Source organism: Triplophysa dalaica, chromosome 8 (assembly GCF_015846415.1).
Source record: "Triplophysa dalaica isolate WHDGS20190420 chromosome 8, ASM1584641v1, whole genome shotgun sequence".
Taxonomy (NCBI): Eukaryota; Metazoa; Chordata; class Actinopteri; order Cypriniformes; family Nemacheilidae; genus Triplophysa; species Triplophysa dalaica.
Genome location: NC_079549.1, coordinates 14629865 through 14654648, shown reverse-complemented (window position 1 = coordinate 14654648; position 24784 = coordinate 14629865). Strand labels below are relative to the sequence as shown.

The 24784-nt window shown below is 37.6% G+C and overlaps 3 protein-coding genes across 3 annotated transcripts; 1 reads left to right on the top strand and 2 right to left on the bottom strand.

Moving 5' to 3' along the window:
* Window positions 1-1862: 1862 nt before the first annotated feature.
* Window positions 1863-8738, bottom strand: zgc:162780 (uncharacterized protein LOC555377 homolog). Its single transcript, XM_056755197.1, has 6 exons — window positions 8514-8738; window positions 4722-4882; window positions 3792-4005; window positions 3575-3678; window positions 3290-3427; window positions 1863-3190 (listed from the first exon to the last, which is right to left on the bottom strand). Exons 1-6 carry the CDS (start codon window positions 8622-8624, stop codon window positions 3094-3096), a joined length of 825 nt encoding a protein of 274 aa, XP_056611175.1. The 5' UTR covers window positions 8625-8738; the 3' UTR covers window positions 1863-3093.
* Window positions 8739-9296: 558 nt separating this feature from the next.
* Window positions 9297-13198, bottom strand: zgc:162396 (uncharacterized protein LOC555292 homolog). Its single transcript, XM_056755017.1, has 6 exons — window positions 12931-13198; window positions 12388-12548; window positions 11417-11630; window positions 10499-10599; window positions 10259-10396; window positions 9297-10066 (listed from the first exon to the last, which is right to left on the bottom strand). The coding sequence occupies exons 1-6, from the start codon at window positions 13039-13041 to the stop codon at window positions 9976-9978; spliced, it is 816 nt and encodes a 271-aa protein (XP_056610995.1). The 5' UTR covers window positions 13042-13198; the 3' UTR covers window positions 9297-9975.
* Window positions 13199-14278: 1080 nt separating this feature from the next.
* LOC130427699 (carcinoembryonic antigen-related cell adhesion molecule 5-like) lies at window positions 14279-19627 on the top strand. The gene is made up of 8 exons (XM_056755314.1): window positions 14279-14406; window positions 14750-14986; window positions 15919-16251; window positions 16526-16852; window positions 16937-17062; window positions 17156-17236; window positions 18524-18561; window positions 18717-19627. The coding sequence occupies exons 1-8, from the start codon at window positions 14349-14351 to the stop codon at window positions 18765-18767; spliced, it is 1251 nt and encodes a 416-aa protein (XP_056611292.1). The 5' UTR covers window positions 14279-14348; the 3' UTR covers window positions 18768-19627.
* Window positions 19628-24784: the final 5157 nt, after the last annotated feature.

The window sequence follows — 24784 nt, the reverse complement described above, 5'->3', positions numbered from 1 at the left end:
CTGATCTGGGATGAAAATGTTCAACCCACATTATTAAAATGTGGCGTGTGATGGGTCACTCAGTGTGTGACACTTCAATGTCAAAGCACAGACAGAAAGAGGTGAGTACAGTATGTTCTGTGAGAAATGTCTTATTAAGCAAAATCTGATTTTCTCTGCTCTGAACCATGGAAAGGCAGAATTTGAGAAGACTGCTGAGAATTGTTTCTTTGTACAATCTTGCAAAAGCAAAACTGAAAAGGCCGGCATTTCTAGAGTAATGTCAACTGAATCTGTGAAGCACTGTCAATACGACTCAACCCTTAGTTAATAACCATGTGCAGCATTGCACTTGCAGTGTAGTGGATGTCTATGAAGCAGGACATTTTGGAGGATGTACTATTTGTTAAAGCACATTTTAATTTTCTACGAAAATTTATTTGAGCTGTAAAAGAGTAAATAGTAATTTTAGCATTTACTTTGTTAGTGTTATACCACCAAAGTAACAATGTACATTTAAACACTTATTCTGGTTCACTACTGTGGCTTCTATTTTCATTCTCATTACATTTATTTATAAATTTAATGAAATCATTAAAGAGATATCAATTTATCCACATTATTGTGTCGTGTCACCTATCATCTGCATCACATATGAGTGATGGCACTATATTCTCTATAACTCCATATATATAATCTAATGGGAATTCAAACCTATTTACAAAGTGGCTCATTCATGTAAATTCCTATTTCGAACAATCTTATTTCATGTTTTGTTATGATTTGACTTTGCCCCTGTTACGTTAGTGATTACCTCAGGGATCAGTTTTAGGACCCTTGCTGTTCTCCATATACATGCAGCCCCTTGGACATTATTGGAAAACATGGAATTAGTTTCAACCGTTATGCAGATGAAACTCCGCTATATATCTCATCAAGACCTGATGATTCCTTTTAGTTATCCAAGTTGGCAGAGTGCATCCAAGATATAAAACATTGGATGACTAGCAATTTCCTTCTCTTAAACTCCAGTAAAACAGAAATATTACTTATTGGACCATAGCCACGTAAAAAGGATATTTCTGATTATAACCTGTGAAGAGAAACCTGCACAACAAATACAGTTAGACCTAGATGTTATATTCGACAGCAACCTGTAATTTGGAAATCACAAATGTCACAAAAAACACCTTATTCCAACTCCAAAATGTTGCCAAATTACAAAATATTCTATGTGTTGTTGACACAGAAAAGCTTATTCATGCATTTGTGACCTAAAGACTTGACTATTGTAAGTCACTGCTTAGTGGTTGTCCTGCACCATCAATATACAAACTACAGTAAGTTCAGAATGCAGCAGCCAGACTTCTTACCAGGTCCAGAAAATTTGATCATATAACCCCAAGTTTATCATCCCTGCTACCCATTTAGTATCGTATTGACTTTAAAGTTATATTAATTACTTATAAAGCCTTAAAAGGTTTACCCCCTACCTACATAACAGGGGTTCTATTACACTACAACCCATCACGTTCTCTAAGATCTCAAAACTCCGGACTTTTGATAACACCTAGAAAAACTAAATCCACCAAAGGGGGTAGAACTTTCTCATACGTAGCACCTAAACTCTGGAATAGCCTTCTCAACTATTCGAGGTTCGAACCACTCCCGAATGAGACTGGTTTCTGCCAATGTTCTTTACTCCTTTTATTTATCATTGGAGTTTGGGTTCCTCGCCACAGGGCCGTGTTGCTTGCTTACTGGGAGACTGCTGATATTACATTTACATTAAGTCATTTAGCAGACCTTTATATTCAAAGCGACTTACAAAGAGTTTAGGGAGCAATAAGCGATATGTCATACAGGAGCAATAATACAATAGGTGCCAATACAAATATAATATATTTATAGAATGATCTTGCTTGTTCTATAAACACTATGTGCTGTGCTGTCTTTTACCTTTTCTGTGTTTTTCTTATTTTCTCCTGTAAAGCTGCTTTGGAACAATGCACAATGTGAAAAGCGCTATATAAATAAAATTGAATTGAAACCACTAACACACTTTACACCCACTTCATAATCCAGCAGAGCATTATGTTGAAATCTCTGTTGATAAAAAACAGCATATGTTGGTTAGGTAGGTTTTGAAGCATGGTAGCTGGTTTGTGCTGCTTTAAGCTGGTCATTTGCTGGTTTTAAAATGGTCATGTACTGGTTTAAGTTGGTCCTAAAATGGTCATGTGCTGCTCAGGACCAGCTTAAACCAGCAAATCACCAATTTAAACTAGCTTCTAGACCGTTTAAACCAGCACAACCCAGCCACCATGCTTCAAAACCTACCCAACCAGCACATGCGGTTTTTATTTAACAGGGTTCCCAAATACACTTGTAAATTATGAGAGAAAAAGAAAGTATTACATCATATTTTGATTTGTGTACAGTAAACAGAAAGAGGATTTCAAAACAAATGTGGTAAACACAAAAAAAATTAATGTTTACACATAAATGTCTTTCTCAATTTTTTGGGTCTCTCTGTGTGTTATGAAGCTGTGTGAGCCTGTGTTTAATCACTGTACCATGGAATTATTATACATCAGCACACATGGACAGTGTCTGGCAACCTTAAATGGTGAGGAGCCCTACATGCGCAAGTCAACACTGCACCCTGGTGGATGAGAGTACAAATACATTTCAATTATTGTGACTCATTTAATCTAAATACAACACGCAATTTAATCAGCAAATGACAAGATTATTGATACACATTTCAAAATCAAAATGATTCACATAACAAACATATTTATATGTTTAGGTTAGTTGTGGCATGGTTTAAACTGCAGTAAAAAATATTGATAATAATTCGGAAGAATTCACTATTCACCATTCAGTCGGTTATATGTGATATTAGTGATATCCAGTTTGCTTTACAGAATATTTGCTAATGTTATCTTTACTGTTATCTTTACTGATTTGTTGATGGTGTTAATAAATAAATCAACAGTGAACAAAATCTTTATTTTAAATCAGGTGATTATTATGAACACCTAAATAATATATAATATTTTGTTATGGTACTGAGTTTACGCTGAGCCGGAGACAATACACAAAAAGCAGTCAATCGTCTGCAGGTTTGCAGCCAAGCAGATAGAAGTATTTCACTCCCATGACAACCTCTGTCTCTAATGATGTCACACCCATTGCACGCAGCAGTCTTTATAAGAGAAGAGGATTAGAGAAAGGGAGAGATAGTAAAACACAAAAATATATGGCATGGATTTAACATTAAAACCTTTAGAAAACATTATAATACCTCTTTGTGATGTCCTGTGAGAGCCGTCTGGCCTCTTCAGGATCTTTTTCTAGGAGAGCCTGGAAACTCGAAAAAGACTCCACCATGCCAATGTAGCCAGAGAAAGGGACAGCTTTCTTCACCCAAAACATCTCCTGCCTAAACACAGAGCATTTTTTTCTAGTTTCTCTAACACCTGTTTAATCACACATTCATCAACAACGTGTTTAAAGTATTTTTCTAACAAACCAGACTTCTGTTAATTTTTAAAGAAGCAATATATGTTTTGTAGTTCAGTTTTCTTACCATTCTTTGACTGGATACTGAAGAGAGTTGTAGGTTTGTTTGTAAAGATTAAAAGAGCTGGGACCTAGGTAAGGGTTCCGGTATGGCAGCAGGGCAGCATAAAACTGTAATAGGACAGATATAAATAATTCATGGAGACAAAACTACTGTATATGCTTCTAGATTAGCACAGAGTTCCTTCACAGACTTAAAAAACAAGTGTAAAAATTATCCCCACCTCTTTGCAGATGAGGTTTAAAGCCTCTGAACAGTCTCCATAGCTAAGTTCCATGTCCATAGTGTAGTTAATAAGCGCGAGGCAGCCGTGAGGCTTCAGGACTCTGTGAGCCTCTTGAAGGAAAGGTGAATGATCAAACCAATGAAACGCTGACATGGACGTCACAAGATCTATGGAGCCATCTTCAAAAGGCAGTTCCTCGGCTGGACATTCCCTTTGTGTTGCAGAATAAATGATGATGTGAAAACAGTAATGGGTACATACACATTCATCTCTACATGTAATGAGTCTAGAACATGTTCGGGTCATGATTAGAAAGATTGAAACATTTTGCATTGTGGCATTATTTCCAAAACTCTCTTTACATTGGTGCATAAAGATGGTAACGTCTTTATTGTGAGGAATTCCAGTGTAAATTTGGCCTCTACATATTCTTGAAAAGCTTTATAAGATTCGCCCATATACAGGGGCGGACTGGCCATCTGGCGCTCCGGGAGATTTCCCGGTGGGCCGCTAATGTACGGGCCGGAACAGAGGCTTGGGACGCTCAGACGGATGTATTATAAATGCAAATGCACGCAATGCGAATGCAGAAGACACGTATGCATGCAACCCCCCCGGTTGACAGACCCAATTATGCCCGCCCCCACTCCATAGGTACAACGGTTGAATTAATGTAGTGCTGATATAAGAGGCCCAGATGAATTTTAAGTCATAGGGCCTACATTTTAAAGCTAAATGTATATGGCCCTCTTTATATGTATATGACACAGGAAAAGGTGCCACTGTTGCTAAATGTGTGCAATGGTTTAATAACTTAGTTAATTAAAAGGTGGGTGGCAAATAAATAGGTAAACTGTAATATGCTGTTCATGTGATTTATTAAAGGAATCAAGCTCATGCACAGTAGTAAAAGTCAGGTTTGCCTACCTGTATTCGATATTTGTGGAACTAACATGCTTCCTTGCCATCTCCAGTTGAGCAGGACTGATGTCTGTCCCCACCACATGAGCAAAATATGGTGCCAAGAGCAAGGTTCCTTGTCCTGACCCACAACCAACGTCCACTGCCAGGTCATAGGGTGACTCTTTCTAAGAAGATACAATAAACAGAGGTGTAAACCTTTAGTTGGACTATTCACAATATAAACTCAGCAAAAAAAGAAACGTCCTCTGACTTTCAACTGTTTTTACTTTCAGTAAACTTAATATGTGTAAATATTTGTATGAACACTAAAAGAGTCAACACCATAAGACATAAACTAAAAAAATTACAAGGGGGTTGCATATCAATACAGGGTCCTTCCGTTCGGACTGTCTCTAGCTCCTCGCACTTTCACGAAGTGCATGGAAGCGGCTCTATCCCCTCTCAGGCAGACGGGAATCCGCATTCTGAACTACCTCGACGACTGGCTTGTTCTAGCGCAGTCAGAGGAAGAGCTAAGGTCCCACAGATCCCTTCTTCTCAGCCATCTAGAATGCCTGGGGCTAAGAATCAACTTTGCCAAGAGCTCTCTGTCCCCCAGCCAACGCATTTCGTTCCTGGGGGCAGTTTTCGACTCGAGTCGTGTGACGGCCAGGATCGCGCCAGACCGCGCCCTGGCTATACGGCGGCTCACGGCTTCTTTCACACTGGGAGCGTCTCGCCCCCTAAAGTCGTTTCAGAGGATGCTGGGTCTTATGGCCTCCGCTTCTCAAGTGCTGCAGTTAGGCGTTCTTCGGATGCGTCCACTGCAGTACTGGCTGAAACAAAGAGTTCCGCCACACGCTTGGCGTCATGGACGCCTACGCGTCCGGTTGGACCAAATCTGCATAACTGCTCTAGCCCCATGGAAGGATCTTCCTTGAATGGAGCAGGGTGTGCCCCTGGGCACATCATGCAGAAGAAAGGTGATCACGACAGACGCCTCCAACACGGGTTGGGGAGCGCTGTGCGACGGTGCACCGGCCTTCGGCCACTGGTTGATTCAGGAGAAGGGGCTGCACATCAACTACCTGGAAATGCAGGCAGTATGGCTGGCCCTTCGCTACTTCCTGCCGGTCTTACGGGACCGCCATGTCTTAATCCGATCAGACAGCATGACAGTGGTCTCCTACATAAATCACCAAGGAGGCCTCTCCTCAAAACGCCTTTTCTCCCTGGTACTTCGCCTCTTGGAATGGGCGCAGTGCAATCTGCGCTCACTGAGAGCAACTCACGTAACGGGCAGACTGAACCAGGGAGCAGATATGCTATCCCGGAGCAATGTCCCTTCAGAGGAATGGACGCTCCACCCCAGGTCGGTACAGAAAATCTGGGAGGTCTTCGGCAGGGCAGAAGTCGACCTTTTTGCCTCAAAAGACAACTCTCATTGCCCAACCTATTTTTCGAAGGACAAGGACGCCTTGGCCCACAACTGGCCCAACCGGCTCCTCTACGCCTTCCCCCCGATCGCTCTTATACCGCAGACGATCAGGAGGATCACGGAACAAGCGCACACAGTGCTGTTCGTATCCCCACTCTGGAAGAACCAGCCTTGGGTTGCGGAATTGTCTCAGCTGCTCGTAGCAGCCCCGTGGCCTATTCCCCTGAGACGGGACCTCCTCTCTCAGGCAGGCAACACCATTTGACACCCCCAGCCAGAGCTCTGGGCGCTGCACCTTTGGGCACTCGACGGGGGCCTACGATTCTCCCCGAGAGTGTCATGAACACAATATCACAGGCTAGAGCGCCGTCTACGAGACGACTCTATACCCTTAAGTGGTCTGTCTTCTCCGCCTGGTGTGTAACTCGCGGCACAGACCCAGAATCCTGTGATATATCAATAATTCTGTCATTCCTGCAAGAGCTGTTGGATAAGGGCCGCTCCCCTTCAACACTCAAGGTATTTGTGGCTGCAATCGCAGCTTCCCATGCCCCTATAGCGGGCCAAGGAGTGGGAAAGAACGACTTGATTATTCGTTTCTTGAGGGGTTCAAGGCGGCTACGTCCCCCTCGCCCCCTCACCGTTCCTATATGGGACCTACCTACTGTTTTGAGAGCTCTGAAGGGTTCTTCCTTCGAGCCTCTACAGTCCGTAGACCTCCGCCCCCTAACACTAAAAACCGCACTGCTTCTAGCGTTAGCATCGGTAAAACGTGTGGGTGATCTACAGGCGCTCTCTGTGAGCCCCTCCTGTCTTGAATTTGGGCCTGATGACTCTAGGGTAGTCCTAAAACCAAGACACGGTTATGTACCTAAGGTGCTTTCTACTCCGTTTAGAGCACAGGTGGTGACATTATCTGCGCTCCCCCCCTCCGAGCAGGACCCGGAGCTTTATCTGCTCTGCCCAGTCAGAGCGCTAAAAATCTACATTGAGCGTTCCGCCGCCTTCAGGAAGTCGGAACAGCTTTTTGTCTGCTTCGGTGACCGCACCAAAGGGTCCCCGGTCACCAAGCAGAGACTATCTAAATGGCTAGTTGAGGCTATCGCGCTGGCATATTCTTCCTTGGGCCTTCAATGCCCCACGGGAGTAAGGGCCCATTCTACTAGAGGCGTTGCCTCTTCATGGGCATGGTCTAGCGGAGTCTCCATAGCGGATATTTGTGCGGCGGCTTGCTGGGCCTCGCCTTCCACATTTACCAAATTTTACAGTCTGGACATTCCGGCCTTACAGACCCGGGTCCTTTCTGCTTAAGACTAGACTGCTGGACCGTGGTTGCTCTCAACCACACTGGCATCTGGCACATTCTTAGGACGATTAACTGGATTAAGCCACCTATTAGCCTGGCTTTTCCGTCTTCTACAGGGCTTCCCTGCATTATACAAATACTCGAGCTACGGCTCCGGTATTATATGATGTTTTTCGTTCTACTTGTGGCACGGCGGGATTATACTGGTTCCCCATAGCGTCCTGCTACGCAGTACGAGTGAAGTATCGATAGGGAAAGTAATCGGTTACTAACGTAACCTCGGTTCCCTGAGATACGGGAACGAGTACTGCGTTCCTGGCCGTGCTCACAAGCTGCATATGGTCGTCGCTTCAGTCGAAATAACCTGAGGTTCCTACGGCGATGTGTCTGCTTATATAGCCATAAGCCCCGCCCCTTTTGGCGGGCGCCATCGCCATAGGCCCGTGCAGCTTCGCTGCCATTGGCGTAAAGTTTTACTTTACACGCACCAATGGCCGTTCAGCATTTTCGCTGCGTTATTATAAAGCTTCAGTCATCGGAGAAAAGGAGTTTTCCCATAGCGTCTTGCTACGCAGTACTCGTTCCCGCATCTCAGGGAACCGAGGTTACGTTAGTGACCGAGTACGATTATTACAACATTATTGTTGAAATACACAGTCCTGAAAAGGGACGTTTCTTTTTTTACTGAGCTAATATGTTTAAGATTTGATTAAAAGGATCAAAATCCTACAATTGATAAAGCTTTATTGTTTTGAAATTAATAGTTTCTTGTTACTTGTTGTAAATCTGTTCATTAAATCGTCTTGAGTGGTAAAAAATAGTTGTATCTCTATCTTTAAGAGTATTTCGACAATGGACAATAATTTTCATTTTGTTGTGAAAATGTATTTCACGTTCCTTTTTTATTCCTGAACCTTGCAAAATTAAAAATATCAAAATATTGCAAAATTTAACAAAGCATTCAAATGACTTCATATGGAGTTTTGATATTTCTATTAACTAAGTTGAATGTTAAAAATGCATGCATTTCACCAGTGTGGATGTGGGTAAAATGAAAAGATGCTAGTCTTACATTAGTCATGAGAAACTGCATAATCTTGCTGATGAGCTCTTCAGAAGGAGATATCCTGTTCTTCCAGTATGAGGACGCATGTTCTTTACCCTCAAACAAACGTACAGCCATTTGCAAAAAGCTGTGTGGCTTTTCTACCAAACAGGAGATTTTAACTGTCTGCAAAACTTCTGGGAGGGAAACAATGGGAGGAGCCAGATCTGTTTTTTCAGGCTAGCCTGTTCCTTCACACACACGGAGACAGCATTCTACAAAACGCACAACTCTGGTCAGTACATTCACTTGGGTCAAACCGTAATGTGCTTAGTGTGCTAATGAGGACTTTGGACTCGCACAAAGAGGTTTCTCATTCACTGTGGAGTATAACTGAAATTCTTTCCAAGACCAATAAACATCTCCTGGGCAATGGGCAGAACAGGGTCGAAAGTTTTTAGGCTAACCGGACATCATGCTGGGAGGAAACAATGTCCCAGTGATATTTTGGCATGGACAATGGCTTAATATTTCCTTACAGTAATATTGACACAGTCATCTCTGTTTAGTGTCCAAACATGAAATCTTTTACAGTTACAGTTTAACAGCTGAAAGAGTCTGGAGTTACAAAGTACAGTAATAATACTCAACTGATCTGTGTACAATAATACTGTACTCTGCTGGGAGTGAACATGTTGACTTTACTAATGAAGAACAGGCGTACAGAGTAAAGAATGCCATATTTAAATATGAAATGTTTGTATAAGATAAGATTTATATACATTTTACAAAACCGAGGCAGACTACACATTTCAGTGGGATTCAGAAAACGTTTATTGAATACAAAATTAAGTGCAAAATACAAGAGGATTCATTTATTTACAAAATTAGATTGATGCATCTATGTTTATGAGTGATCATTTATAAATTAATATTAAGCCATGTAATACGCATTGATTTACATGATTTTGCATATTTCACTACAAAAACTATGGCTTTTTCATAAAATGTATACTTTTTATTAACAAATTTATTAAGATAATTAACAAAATAGCCGACCAAAGGTGACAGTATTTAAAGGAATGAAAATTTTGTCATCATTTATTTACCCTCAAGTTGTTGTTCTTTGTTCTGATGAACACAGAGAAAGATATTTGGAAGAATGCTTGTAACTGTAACAGTTCTTGGCCACCATTGACTACCATAGTAGGAAAGATAGCTTTATAAATATATTTAATAAATGTACTATATAGATGTTTTAAAAAATACGAAAGCAAACACTTTTAACTACTGTTTAATTGAACCTACTAATTTCCTACAATGGATGTCAATGGTGGCCAAGAACTGTTTGGTTAAAAGCATTCAAATATCTTTCTTTGTGTTCATCAGAACAAAGACATTTATACAGATTTGGAACAATTCAAGGGTGAGTATTTAAATTTTTGAGTGAACTGTCCCTTTAAGGTGTCAAGTGAAGGTAGGTCATGTGTCAATGAGGTTTACACGCAAGCACACAGTAGTACTCCATGCTCAACTCAAGCTCGGCATCTGATGATGAAACCTTCATCTCTTCCAGAAAACTGTAACAGAACAACAAGGAATTACTGCAAAGCACATTTTCTAAAAAAAAAACAGGCATATGAGAGCATTACGAGGAGAAATGAATACACAATGCATACAAAATGTATAGTATGATTGGTTTTGCAAGAAATAAACTTTCAAAGAGGGTAAATAAATGTAAAGCTATGTTTCATCAAAATTTAAGTACTTACCGTGATGTTGCTTTCTCAACCAGAGCTTTTGCAGCACTAGGCTCCGCTCTCAGATAGGCTTGATACATGGAGAATGTCTCAAAAAGCCCAATTATGTTTGTGATAGTGCTCTGCACCTTTACAGGAATAACTTCAATCCTTTCAAAGATAAAACAGATTATTAGAAAAACGAATATCAAGCAATTTGTTAAGAATGAAATGGTGATAAAATCTTCATTACATTGCATTGATCTGGTTTACCTCTCTTTGTCTGGGAAGGGAATGGCTTCATATAAATCTTGCAGCTTATTGTTGGCCACAGCTACCTTAGTGCTTGTGAAGGGCAGCAATACCTGCTTTACCTAGCGCAATGGATTACATTAACAATGAATTAATATATAGATGGCCTCAGTTAATCTTCAGTGAAACTGACTCCAATTGGTAACCAAGTTAAAATGAGTAAATTACAGTAAACCTTTGGAATCTAAAGATGACTGTCAAAAACATGCATTATAAAACTGTCATCATGGTAGGGTCACTATCAGAAAGGTGCACTGCACAAGTTTCATTTAGCAATTGTTAATATTCTCTGCTATACATTTCTGTCACTAACATACTGTATACACAGCCGCGGACAAAATTAAGAGTCCATTCCAAATTTTTATTTATTCAGCATTTCTAGATGTATTGTGGCCATTTCAGTCCAGTGTCTATTTAATTTCAACAAAATCAAACCTCATTAGACATAAGAGCTGTCATGTAAGAGCAATCGGAAAGACTGACAGTAAGACAAATGAAAACTGTGATACAATTGAGATTATCACATTAAAAATAATTTGTAACTTTTCCTAAATACGCCTACAAATATTACTGTTGAATTTCTTAAAAGTGAACACAAACTTGTTTTCTTTGCAGTATTTGAGGTCTTAAAATACAGACCGTCTTTTCTGTTATTTTGACTTGTTTCTCCAATTTTCATTTTCTGCAAATTAATGCAAATAGAAACAATATTTTTATTTAAAAGTTGAGAGAAATATCGTAAGTAGTTCAAAAAGAAGAAACAAAAATTATAATTTTACCTAAACACATACCTATAAATAGTAAATTCAGAAAACAGACTTTTTTTTTAAATGGTCTCTTAATTTCTTCCTTGGCTGTATAGCTAAGCCATGAGCTTACATCCTCATATATGTTATTAAGTCGATCACCACAAGAACCAGAGTGGAATTTAAAACTGTCTCGATAACCAAAGAAAGCCAAGCAGCCAAAGGGCTTCAGGACGCGCACAGCCTCCTTTAGGAAACTCCCAGGGTCAAACCAATGGGCTGCAGAGGCAGCCGTCAGCAGGTCCACTGAACCATCTGGGAATGGCAGCTCCTCTGCTTTGCCCACTCTGTGCCAAAGAATAACAGTAGTAATATGTTAGTTAGACCAGACAGTGCAATATTGCATGAGAGTACACTCACCTAAAGGATTATTAGGAAATCTTGTTCAATTTCTCATTAATGCATTTATGGTGGTGGTGTAATGGTGTGGGGGATGTTTTCTTGGCACACTTTAGGCCCCTTAGTCCCAATTGGGCATCGTTTAAATGCCACGGCCTACCTGAGCATTGTTTCTGACCATGTCCATCCCTTTATGACCACCATGTACCCATCCTCTGATGGCTACTTCCAGCAGGATAATGCACCATGTCACAAAGCTCGAATCATTTCAAATTGTTTTCTTGAACATGACAATGAGTTCACTGTACTAAAATGGCCCCCTCAGTCACCAGATCTCAACCCAACAGAGCATCTTCGGGATGTGGTGGAACGGGAGCTTCGTGCATCCCACAAATCTCCATCAACTGCAAGATGCTATCCTATCAATATGGGCCAACATTTCTAAAGAATGCTTTAAGGACCTTGTTGAATCAACGCCACGTAGAATTAAGGCAGTTCTGAAGGCGAAAGGGGGTCAAACACAATATTAGTATGCTGTTCCTAGCAATCCTTTAGGTGAGTGTATGTTACGCTTAGAAGACCACATGTTTGGTTTATTTCAAGGCTATGTAAAGATCATATAATATAAAGGTCTCATTTGTATAAAAATAAGAAAATATGGTTTTATATTTCAATGTTGTATCCTTCATAATATGCATTACTGACTTGTAGCTGAGGTTGGGAAAGCCCTGCACAGCTCTTGCCTCCTCTAACTGACATTCACTGATGTCCATGCCCACCACCTGCTGAAAGTGTGGTGCCAACAGACGAGAGTTCTGTCCCGTTCCACAGCCTAAATCCACAGCTAGCTGATGGGGTTGTCCTTTCTGTGAAAAACATTTGCAGTATCAACATATTGTGAGAATCATGTTCAGTTATTCATTAAATAGAAATGACTATGTCAAACAACCACAAAAAAGAAGTCATACAATGACTACATTATAATATGCACATGATATAAAAGTTGAATACATATAAGTAAACACATTTAAGTTTCCACATTTGCAGTTATTGACTTTACTATCACTGTACCATGGTACAACCACAGCTTGTTTGCACAGCAATCTACGTACTGTTACAGTAACATTACAGGGAACGTCAGTAATGTAAATACAGTACGGTATTACTGCAGCTCTTATTAGTAATAGTAGCAATATTAGGTTGCACACAACATGGAGAATCCATAAATAGCTATCGGACAAATCTCACCTTTTTCTCTAGATACTGTAGAATGATCTCTTTTACATCATCGGGTGGATCAAAGCGATACTTCTGATAAAGGGAGGCATGATGTTTCCCTTCGAACAGTCTGTGAGTCATTTTCCCTTCGACTGCAAAAAAATGTCAGATCGTTACTGTATTACATAAAACAGGCGATGTTCAAAGTATCGTTGACCATATGAAAGGTCTGAATATGATAACGTTTGGACATGAGCAGTATTGTCGTCATGGGTGGGAGGGAACAAAACGCTTCTGGGTCAGGAAGTGGATTGAGTGTGGCGAGTTCAAGGCGAGGTAAACAGAGTCAGATTCATTGCCACGAGTCGGTTCTGTTGAATTGATATAAACATGGTTCACATCCACACTCGATGGGAGAAACGATGCTTTTTTTAACCTTTCATTCAATTGAACCAGTTGCTTCGCCACTACTACGCCAAATCGTTCGAAACACCGGCACGCTGAGGACATCTGCTGGACAGTATAAAACATGTTCTGTAAATGCAGTGGAAAGGCTCAAGCTGAAAATACACGATGCTTTCAAAATTACTATCATGTTTTTTAATAATAAAGAATTAAATCGAACTTTTTGCAGAATAAATGAAACAGTCAAGTTGAAAATTGTCTTATTAATATTACAAAAAGCAATTGACGGTGCAGAATGGTTAACTCAACTCAACTCAACTCAACTTTATTTATATAGCGCTTTTTACAATTTTCATTGTTACAAAGCAGCTGTACATGAGACACATTGAATACAAGTATGAATTCTAAATTCTAAAGCAGCCCCCCCGGCCAGGCAGATAGTGCAAAACAATATGCAAACGGTGGTGAGGAACCCAAAACTCCCATCGAGAAAAAAAACCTCAGGGGAACCCAGGCCCAACCAGGGGATTCCAGTTCCCCTCTGGCAAAAGCTGCAGCCTCTGCACAGGCTCAACAGTGCTTGCACAACAAGGCTTAATAAAAATATAAAAAGTAAGGATTTAAGATTATCATTAACAATCTAATAGCATTTGAAAGGTTGTAGGAAAAACAAAGTTGTTGCGTCCTTTATCCAGCTCTATCCTCTTAGCTCTTGTCAGGTCACCGCTTCATATTCTCTTGAAACAGGTTAAACTGTTTCAAGATCGGTTATAGCGCTGACACTGGGTTGCTTGTTTTTCTGTATGAATAACCAAACTGCACAGATCACGTAACCTACTAATAATATGCTACTAGGCATATTATAACTGTTTAATTTTGCTATATGGTAAACCATTGGCCACTTGAAAAAAAAGGGGCTTTTCATTTTTGAATACCAGGTGTTTGTGTGCTCTAAACTTTCCAGTTGTGTGCATTTAAACACTTCTCCTTTTTATTTCCTCATATTCAGAAAAACATCTCACAGTTCTCACTGACGAGACACAATGCATACAATCATATTTCTGATTATAATACTGAGCAGTGGACTTTGTCATAAACGTGGTGAGAAGAAATACATTTTCATAATTTTGCTTTCTTATATTGTTAATCTTCCTACAAATTATGGTGAGAACTAAACAGAAATCTTTGAATTGTTTATCGCAAGTGTATAATGCTGTTTGATTTTAGGAATATTTTTTGCAGAAAGATTTACAATTTTCTTACAGCCAAGATACAAGGACATGTATCCAATTATCATCAGTTAATAGAAATAATTAAAACTTAAAAAAAGATTAAGTAATGTAATTGATTAAACATTCTCACCATTAAAAATCTGTAAAGACCAATTTAATTTACTATGCTCAAATTTTGCTGACTCTTTGTCTGGATTTTTCTTTTCTCAAAGTCCAGCGAGGATCTGACATAACTTTGCAATGTGATGTCCCTCACATTTCTGAATCCTCAACATTAATGTGGATTAAAGAAACAGACCAAACATCAAACACAACATTATTGTACAACAACTCTGCATACATCATCTTACACAATGTTGATGAAAACAGTGAAGGAATATACTATTGTATATTACAGAAAGATGGAAGAACAACAACTATCATTAATCGCACACTTAGTGTCACTCTGTGTAAGTATATTTTATTGTTTTGTAATTGAGTTTTTCTCGATCAGAGTTTATGACAATATACAACATAAAAGAGTGCAGATAGAGCAAGATGCAAAAATGAAAATAAAAAATTACACTACTGTAAAGTAATCTTAAATGAAAGTAGATGAAGTACACGATCTTACAAGACAAGAAAAGTTAAAAAACCAAAGAACAATACACTCATGCAACACAATAAAGATAAATAAATAACATTAACATTTAGATATTTAGCAGAAGCCTTTATCTAAAGTAATTTACAGAGAAGATAAAGGAAACAATAAAGCGGTTTGTCAATAGGAGGCCATAAATACTGCAAATATGGGATGCATCCTCTGGACCTTCACACAATTTCATAAAAGTATACTATAGCAGGTTTTCTTTACTGTATCTCTGAGTTCCACAAAAATAAGGAACTTGACAGTCACAAAATTTGAGTGTAAACATCCTACAGTTTCTCATAAAAAAGTTTTAACTTTGTATTGTAATTATACTGTATGTTTAAAGTAAATTGTTAACAGCCCTGTAGATGATTCTAGGATGTAATTTCATCACTTGTGCTCCTATTAATTTATCCTGAGATTCTGATTGGTGTGTCATCTGTGCTATTTGAGTTTACATTGTGACACTTCAGTTCATTATATTATATGTTTTCTGAATGAGATCATGGTTAAACCTTTGCAAAAGAAAGTTTTTATGTGTGTAGGGTTTTGCAGAAATCACTAAAGAAATTGACATGTGATTGAAAGCTATTGAAATGTGTTAAATGTTTTGAGAAATTTGTCATTTTTTTTCAGAACTGAATGAATCGTTTTGAAAATTGTGCCAACTGTATCATTTTTATTGTGTAGCAATCGATTAAAAACGTGATAAAACTCATCAAACTACTCTATAAACTGTTTTCTTTTTTTCAGATTCAGAAAGTAAAAAGCTTATCATTTACAGACAAAGCTCCAGTGACAGTGATTTATTACTCATTTGCAAGTCTAAAAAGAAATACCACAGGTTGATGTGGACCTTTGAGTCGAGGCCTAATTCAAAATCCACATTGATAGCTGTAGAAAAAGGAGGAGAAGTTCAAGTTAAAGGGCCGATCGAGCCAGGAGTAAAAACTTCTACCACATACGACAGTCAAATTTTTGTCCTACACATCTCATCTGTAGAGTTCCAGTATAACGGAACATACAAGTGTATTGTGGATGATCAAAATTCTTCCTACACAGCCACAATCCTACGCACCATTAGAGGTTTGTAAAAAAATCACTTTTCATGAACAGTATTCCATAACAGAGAAATATATATTTTTTGCTTTTAAAATAATATTTCATTGTAAATAATTAGGCTCAAAATACAAGCTGTTATGTTGACATGCCCTCAGTTTTCATTACTTTTTCCTGTGGTCTACTTATATTTTTAGTCAAGGCTGACCATCAAGCAAAAGTAAATAAGCAATGGTTTAGCTTCTGTTACATTTTAATTGAATTTTCAAAAATGTTACTCATGCTACATTGTCTATTTCAGTCTATGCAGAGCCCCCTGGTGGTCTGTTGAGAAATCAGTCAGTTGTTCTTACCTGTGAGGTGTCTAATGTGTCTGATTCAGTGAAATTGGTCTGGCTCAGGATGCAGGGGAACAGAACAGTGCTGGTCAAACAGCAAATGCTGAATGAGAAGAAGACACTTCTCACAGTGATTGTGAACAGCCTTCAGTCAGATCTGCTGCACTGGCAGTGTGCTGTATTTACTGATAACACACTCAGAGCCGTGGCCCCTGTAACAATCAATCTCATCTCATCAGCTACAAATGCTCCAAAAATATCAACAGAAACCTCCGCTTTACCAAACCAAGGTAATATCTTTTAACAAAGACCAGGTTTTGGGTCGGTATTTGTAACACTTCTGGTGTAATTATTAATTTCATATGTTTTTGCAGAAGACACCTTAACACAGGAGAGCCACATACAGACCCTGATCCTCGTGGCCTGTGCTGTCACTATCATTGTTCTGCTTTTCCTGGGACTACTGGTTTTTAAATGTTGGCGAAAAACATTTATTAGTGGTGAGTGCTTTTAAACTAACTAGAATATCTTTATTTTTTTATCAATTTAACCATACTGCATGTTTTCATTTACTAATCGTTTCAACGATGAAGGTCACGACACTGTGCTGAACTCCCAGAAGGAAGAGGAGGAACTTCATTACGCTTCAGTGACTGTAACCGGATGCAGTCAGGGTGACACACATTAGCCCGATTTTTTGTTTTGCGTAGGACCTACGCCGCAGCCTCCACGCCGTGGCCTATGTGTCGGTTTTCATTTATATTTCTACGTCGTTGTCCGCGATAAAAGGGAATGACCACTAGGGGTCAGTGTCCACGCGTGTGTTGCTTGTGCAACAAAAGACAAGACCCGAAGAAGAAGCGGCTCCGCGTCTCAATAAATCCTTGGTGTTTCGAGTCTGACGTCATCACGCAACCGTCGGATGACCAAGGATTTAGTGAGAGCCGTGTGTAAATCCTTGGTGTTTAAAGTCTTATAAAACATTGACCCTTACCCACACCCTAACCCTAACCTACTCTAACCATCTAGACTACCTTTGATTGTTAAAATTGCAAAAAAGACGGTTGCGTGATGACGTCAATACTCTAAACACCAAGGATTTAGTGAGAGCCTTTGAGGCATCACATTGATAGCGGCAAGAAAACAGTCACTTTTGTTGCAGATTTTAGATGTTTAATACAGAAGCACAAATATTTTACATTTTTGGAGAGGCCATGGTATGTCCTACGCACGACTATAATTAGGCTAGGTCCAAATACCCCCACTTCTCGGTCTTTGCACTTTACCACTTGACTACTTTCATAACGTATTTCCTAGTGGACATGAAGATCGCAAGTGAGCATGTAGTATTTATAACCTGATGGGACACACTTAGCAAGTGCAAACATATAACGTCAGTTAATTATGGTGTTTCTAATTATGTGATAAAAAGCACTTTTACAAAATTCCTAACTTTGAAGTTTTCACCAATAAAATGTGCAACACTAACGTTACGTTTTACGAAATTACATGTAATATCTAATTATATAGTCAAGTCAGATTTATTTTTATAGTGCTTTATTTGTATTGTATCAAAGCAGCTGTACCCCCCCCAAAAAAATACAAAACAAAGAAAAACACACATTAGCAATAGAAAAAATTAAGACATAACCTTAAAAAAGTAGCATAACTCACTGTGGAAAGGTTTCCGCAACATCTTGGTGTTGTATAATGGGATAGTTAGACCGCTTAGAAGTGGTATTCAAGAAAGTGTGTGTTTAGAGTGCGTTAAAGGCACTGCACTTTGGCGTTTTTAAGACATTGGACAGACTTGGGCACTTACTTCCTGTCGCGTGAAAATGGCCTCTCAAATGGCTAAGACCGGCAGTGGGGGTATTTGGATGCAGCCTTTTACAGTATGTTTCCATTACGATACTTATTTTGTGCAGAAGCAGAATTATATGTAAAAATTTAATTTTTAGGAGCTGAGAGCTGGTCGAAACCCAATGCAAGGTCAAAGGTCAGTGGAAAAATAAACCCATTCATTCATTCAAAAAATTCATTTTGATACACTCATAATGATTGTTCTGTCAAGTTGATGAATGATGTCAGTGAGACAATGTTTTTTTTTGTAAGAGTACTTTTTAATGTTTTATTTCTTGTATCTATTTATAGGTGTCAGACAACAGTTCTACAGTCATCTACTCTGCCATTAAAATACAATGAGAGACATGTTTCTCTGAATTCTCGCTGTTTTTATTCATAATTATATGGATGACAAAATGCACCTAACTGATGATAAATTATGTTCTGTAAATAAAAGTATGTAAAATACAGCTATTCATTGATTTGTTATGTACTTAAATACCACATTAATGATCTCATATAAACATATAAATAGCATTAAGTCAAATTTTGTCTTTTTCTATGCATGCTGTTGTAAGAGGCCTACTCTTTTAAAAGTTGTATCTTAATATCTATGTTGGCCAGCAGAACTGCTGTGGTCTGCTATCAAAATACTACGAGATTCGACTGTCACACAAATGACTTCTCGGAACTCACTGTAAATTAACATTGTTTTGATTTGAAATTGAATGGATAAGAAAATGACTTACAAAGTACTAATAAATAATTTTGTGTGACTAAAACAATATAAATTCCAGATATTCCAGATTTTTTTGCAGATAAAAACAACATTACTAAACCATGTTTAATCCTCAAAGTGCATTTTGTGTTTGCTAAATCAGTAATGTTCTTTACATATGTATGAACATTTGGATTAAACCTATTTTAAGTACTGTATAATCACACTTCAATCTGTTTGATGCATGCTAGTAAGAAACCTCAGTGGTTTCATGACACAAGACTGTGTTAAAATTAGAACTGTATTTCCTGCTACGGAAAGAGTTTACACTAGCTAGATCCAGCTTTGCAAAAAAACTTTAAACATGTGATCAGAATGCACAAAATAATTGTGATTAAATTTCAAACTTGTTATGATATTATACTGTATAAAAAAATGAAAACTGTTATGGCTCTGTAAATGTAAGTCATGAAAGAAGTCAAATAAATATGTCCCAATATTACGGAACCCAGAAGTTGATTATTATTATTAGAAGTACTTCCCATTATTGAAATATGTTTTTTAATATTTAGATTAATTTAACATATCCATTATCAGTATAAATAAACAAAGTGGATTATTGTCATATTTGTTCAATATGACCCTATTGAATAAAAAATGTGGAAATTAGAATAATGTCCCGCTCATATTGTCACAGGAGATCAAAATTCAGTCATTTGATTTTTTTCTTTGAATAATATTGAAATGTATGCATTTATAAATACACATTAAAACGAAAATGTAACCTACCTTATTGAGTTAGTGAGATTGTAAGTTTAGATCACTTAGATTTGTGTGCATAAAAGAAACTTTAAGATGGTTAAATTCAACACTGAATTTCCTGCTCTTATGCAAAGTTAAAAGGAGCAAAGATTTTGATTCTAAACTACACCAAAATTCATTAAAAAAATATTTGTGGGCAATTTCATACATGGCATATATCGCTAATGCAAATCAACGTAAAGTAATCAAAAATCTATTTCATCAAATTTGAAAAATGTACAACTATTTCTATGACATTTTTTATTCTGTAGAAGTTACACTGCTAATGATAATATATCCTCGATTTTACATTGTAGTATTTTATTAAATACAAACATTGTTTAACATGACAGACTCATGCACCGCCCAGTAAATGTTTCTGCATTAATCTTGTGTAAACACAGTATATTGCTCCACTTCAGTCGAGGGTACAGATTAACAAATCATGCAACTCGCATATTTTAATGTTTTGATAGTGATCTGTGGATTTTGTTCCAGACTTCAGACTATATGTGAGTCTCCCTTTTAAATGATCATATATAAAGAAATGTTCTTTTGTATACATTTGTTTTAATACCTTCTTCTTCTGTGGTTAAATTTTACTATAAACAATGTATCTATTCATATGAACAGAGGGAATTAACAATGGATAAACTATTCTGGCATTAGTTTAAAGCAAACTAAAATTATTTTAAGATTCAAGAATGAAAAGTTCTTAGACTTATTTCTCTTCATCAAACACAGATTATAAATTTATTAAAAGGTGAAAACACCTTAATCTTCAAAAAGAAAAATTATAGAGATAAAATATTTTGTAAATGAGGAGAGAAATAACACTTACACTAAATTCTGCTGGTGAGTGATATCACATACAGATAGAAAGATAAAAACATCTAGCCCCTTTCTGTTAACAAACCTGACAATGAATACATATGTATAGACATTAAGCCCTTACCTGATGAAGTTTATTGCTCTAAAAGGTGTATTATGTCTCAAACTCTCCAATTTCTTCAATTCTTTTAATGCAGTATGGGCCTGTCTTATACTCAAAATATTGTGTTTTTATTGAACAGCATATTCAGGAAATGTTAGGGCTAAAGATACAACTTAATTTACAGTTTATCAGCACATTACAAATGATTTTTGCATATTTGCAAAAAATGTATGCATATTCTCACACTTGATTGTAACTCATTGTAGCCAATCACACAGTCCAGCAAGGATCTGATGTGACTTTGCGATGTGATTTTCCTCTACTTTCTGAGTCTTCAACATTACAGTGGATTAAAGACACAGGACAAACATCCAACACAACCCTTGTATATAACAACTCTGCCTACATCATCTTACACAATGTAAATAATCACAGTGAAGGAATATACTACTGTAAAATGATTGAAAATGGAAGTGTGGACACTGTTATTAATCACACAATTAATGTCACTACATGTAAGTATGTTAATTTATGCTTTCATTTACTTTTGTGTTCCTACAAACCATGTTAATGTCTGATATTTTCATTTAATAGGGAATATATGTTTAAGGTGCCGAAGGTTATTTATCCAAGAATGTGAAAAAAAATATAGTTGTTTAGAAATATGTTTGGAGTGAGATTCACAGAAAAACATCTGTTCCCCCATGTTTGACACATTTGAAATAATATATTTTTCGTGTAATGAATGTTGTTTAAGATAAATAGACTAAAACCAACTGATATTCTAGATACAGAAGGTAAAAAGCATACCCTCTACAGACAAAGCTCCAGTCACAGTGATTTATTACTGATCTTCAAGTCTAAAACGAATTACCAAAGGCTGAAGTGGACCTGGGAGTCGTAGAAAAAGGAGAAGTTCAAGTTAAAAGACCAATTAAAATGGGACAAAAAACGTCTACCACATACAACGGTCAATGTTTTGTCCTTCACATTTCACCTGTTGAGCTCAATTATGAAGGGACGTACAGATGTTTTCCTGATTCTAATGCATTTCCCTCCACATCCACAATACTTCACACCATCAGAGGTTTGTTTAAAAATATCCTCACTCATATTTAATTGACAGCCTTTTATCAGTATAACTTCATTCATTCCTTCCTCCTGTGTTTAATAAGGAAATCACATTGTTGTCTATTTCAGTGTCTGCAGAGCCCTCTGGTGTTGTGTTGAGGAATCAGTCTGTGATTCTTACTTGTGAGGTGTCTGATGTGTCTGATTCAGTGACATTGGTCTGGCTCAGGATGGAGGGGAACATAACGGTGCAGGTCAAACAGCAAATTCTGAATGTGGCAAACAACAAGACACTTCTCACTGTACATGAGAGCAGCTTTCAGTCAGATCTGTTGGACTGGCAGTGTGCTGTTTTTACTGAGAACACACTCAGAGCGGTGGCCTCTTTCGGTTCTATCTTATCAACAACAGATGCTGCAGGTACAGTACATACAAAATAAATGTCCATGTTCAACAAATCCTTTATGTCTTTAAACTAAGACCAGGCAAGTGAATCCATCAGTTATTTAGTGGAAAAAGTCATTATTTGACAAATAACTTTTTTAGTTCTCAGCAAAGCTGGAAAGATTACTGTGGTCATTGTTGTGACTCTGTTTGCTGGAGTGCTGCTGGGAGTTCTTGTGTATTACTGGTACAGGAAACAAGTGTCAGGTACAAAAATAATGTTAATCATTAATCACTTACACATCGTCCCAACATCTTTTGAACACATCCATAATTTCTTTCTTTCTTTCTTTCGCTCAATGTCTGAGGAGTGTGAACAGTCTGAAGCAGTGTATATGAATATAAGTAAAACCATGAACGACTGAGGTATCTTTTTTATTTACTTATTTACATGGGTTAAGGATCTACTGTATGTAGCTATCAGTTTGACTTAAATGTGGCCCACTAATGATTTTCAATAGTTATGGATTATGATTGGACACACTTAGCAAGTGCAAACATATAACATTAATTAATGTGGTGTTTCTTATTATGTGATAAAAAGCTGTTTTACAAAATACATAACATTGAAGTTTTCAGCAATAAAATGAGCAACACTACTTTTTACTGCAAAATTACATGTAATATATCTGATTATACAGTCAAGTAAAGTCAGATTCATTTTTATACTGCTTTTTTGTAAAAAAAAACTAAATCAAAAGAAAAACACATGTTGGCCAAACATAGAGTAAATAAAGATATAACCTTAAAAAGTAGTAGTATAACTTAAAGTGGAAAGCATTCCACAACATGCATGATGGGATAAACTTTGCCCTGAATTCCGCTCAGAAGTGGTATTCAATATAGTGTGTGATTAGTGTTTACTTAAGAGAAGTTAACACTGCAAGTGGGGGTATTTGGACGCAGGCTTAAACAGTAGTGTTCGATTACGATGCTTATTTTGTGCAGAAGCTGAATTCTATGTGAAATGTTATTTTTTAGAAGCTGAGAGCGTGACAAAACCCAATACAAGGTCAAAGGTCAGCTCAAAAATAAACCCACTCATTCATTCAAACATTCATTTGATATGCTCATAATGAGTTTTGTGTCAAGATAATGAATGATGTTAGTGAGACAGAAAGTTTGGTTAATAGAAGTACTTTTTAAGGTTTTATCTCTTGTATCTATTTACGGTTGTTGTCAGACAACAGTATACAGTCATTTCCTCTAGCATTGAAATACATTTTGAGACATTTTTCCCTGAATTCTCGCTCTTTTTAGTAATAATATTGATGACAAAATGCACCTAATTAATTCTCTATAAATAAAAGAATGTAAAATCCAGTAATTCATTGATTTGTTATATACCTAAATACCACATTAAGGATCTCATAAACATGCAACAACTTAAATCTTTCTTTAAGAATGATCAGCCTTTAATCAGTTTACATCCCAGCCTAAAAGAAACCTCAATGTGGTTTCATGACGCATGACCGTGTAGCACAGTGTTTCCTGCTTTGAAAAAAGCTTTGCAAAAATGTTTCACCCAGCATGCAGAAAGATACAGCAGACATTTTATCAAAGCCAAAAAAATGGTCAGGCAACATGACTATTCACATAGCTTAATTATTAATTTCTTGTTCTTGTGTTCTCAAATAGTGGTTTTGTAGTATGTTTATGTTGGTACTTAAAACAGTTGTAGAATACTGTCCCACTGTTGAAAAATGTTGAAAAAAACGAATACATGTCCAAACTAAATTTTTATCTAGGTAATAATGGGGTTACATCTTGTTTGTATGTGCTTATAAAAAATGACTTTTAAAAATAAAAATCCTACACTCTCAAAAAAAGGAACAAAACCTGTCAATGGAACAGTACAGATGTGTTATACACATGGGATCAGCATGTACCCTAGAAGTACTATGCACTAAATATTGTACGTTCAGACCACCGCCGTGGAGAGCGTCAAAAATCGCTCTCTGGCCCCCTTGCCAACAACGCTGTAAAAAGAGTATTGGGCGCGCTGACGTTTTGATGTAGATCGATATCTTATCTTGCATTTAAAGGGGCCGCAAACAAGCTTGTTGATCTTTTGCAGACTGTTCACAAGAAATTGATCGGTGGAAAGAACTTTATTTAAGTTACACGTTTCCTAACGAAATAATATTCTTGAGCACAACGCGTTGTGCATGCCCTGCGGCTAAAGTTAGCATGAAATTCCTGCTAATTTACAGACAATTTATAACGTTAATGTACATCGTCATTAACTCACCAACAACACAAACAATCTCAGACACCTTGGTACACGCATCATTTTTTTTCATTTATGTCCCTGTACGCAAACAGGGACGCATCGTGTATGATTGGGAAACCCGCCACAGCAATAATCATCGTCTCCTCCATTTTGCTTGGTAACAAATGTTGTCGGGA

What these genes read in the sequence shown, in the direction of transcription:
- zgc:162780 (XM_056755197.1), bottom strand. Translation starts at nt 8,624, where the DNA reads ATGGCTGTACGTTTGTTTGAGGGTAAAGAACATGCGTCCTCATACTGG. An exon ending in TGCAGTTTCTCATGACTAAT is followed by an intron (nt 4,883 to 8,513) that starts GTAAGACTAGCA and finishes GTATCTTCTTAG; the next exon opens with AAAGAGTCACCCTATGACCT. An exon ending in CAGTATCCAGTCAAAGAATG is followed by an intron (nt 3,428 to 3,574) that starts GTAAGAAAACTG and finishes CTCTGTGTTTAG; the next exon opens with GCAGGAGATGTTTTGGGTGA.
- zgc:162396 (XM_056755017.1), bottom strand. Translation starts at nt 13,041, where the DNA reads ATGACTCACAGACTGTTCGAAGGGAAACATCATGCCTCCCTTTATCAG. An exon ending in TTAATAACATATATGAGGAT is followed by an intron (nt 10,600 to 11,416) that starts GTAAGCTCATGG and finishes CCATTGCGCTAG; the next exon opens with GTAAAGCAGGTATTGCTGCC. An exon ending in CCCTTCCCAGACAAAGAGAG is followed by an intron (nt 10,397 to 10,498) that starts GTAAACCAGATC and finishes TATCTTTGAAAG; the next exon opens with GATTGAAGTTATTCCTGTAA.
- LOC130427699 (XM_056755314.1), top strand. Translation starts at nt 14,349, where the DNA reads ATGCATACAATCATATTTCTGATTATAATACTGAGCAGTGGACTTTGT. An exon ending in AATCCTACGCACCATTAGAG is followed by an intron (nt 16,252 to 16,525) that starts GTTTGTAAAAAA and finishes TGTCTATTTCAG; the next exon opens with TCTATGCAGAGCCCCCTGGT. An exon ending in AACCCAATGCAAGGTCAAAG is followed by an intron (nt 18,562 to 18,716) that starts GTCAGTGGAAAA and finishes ATCTATTTATAG; the next exon opens with GTGTCAGACAACAGTTCTAC.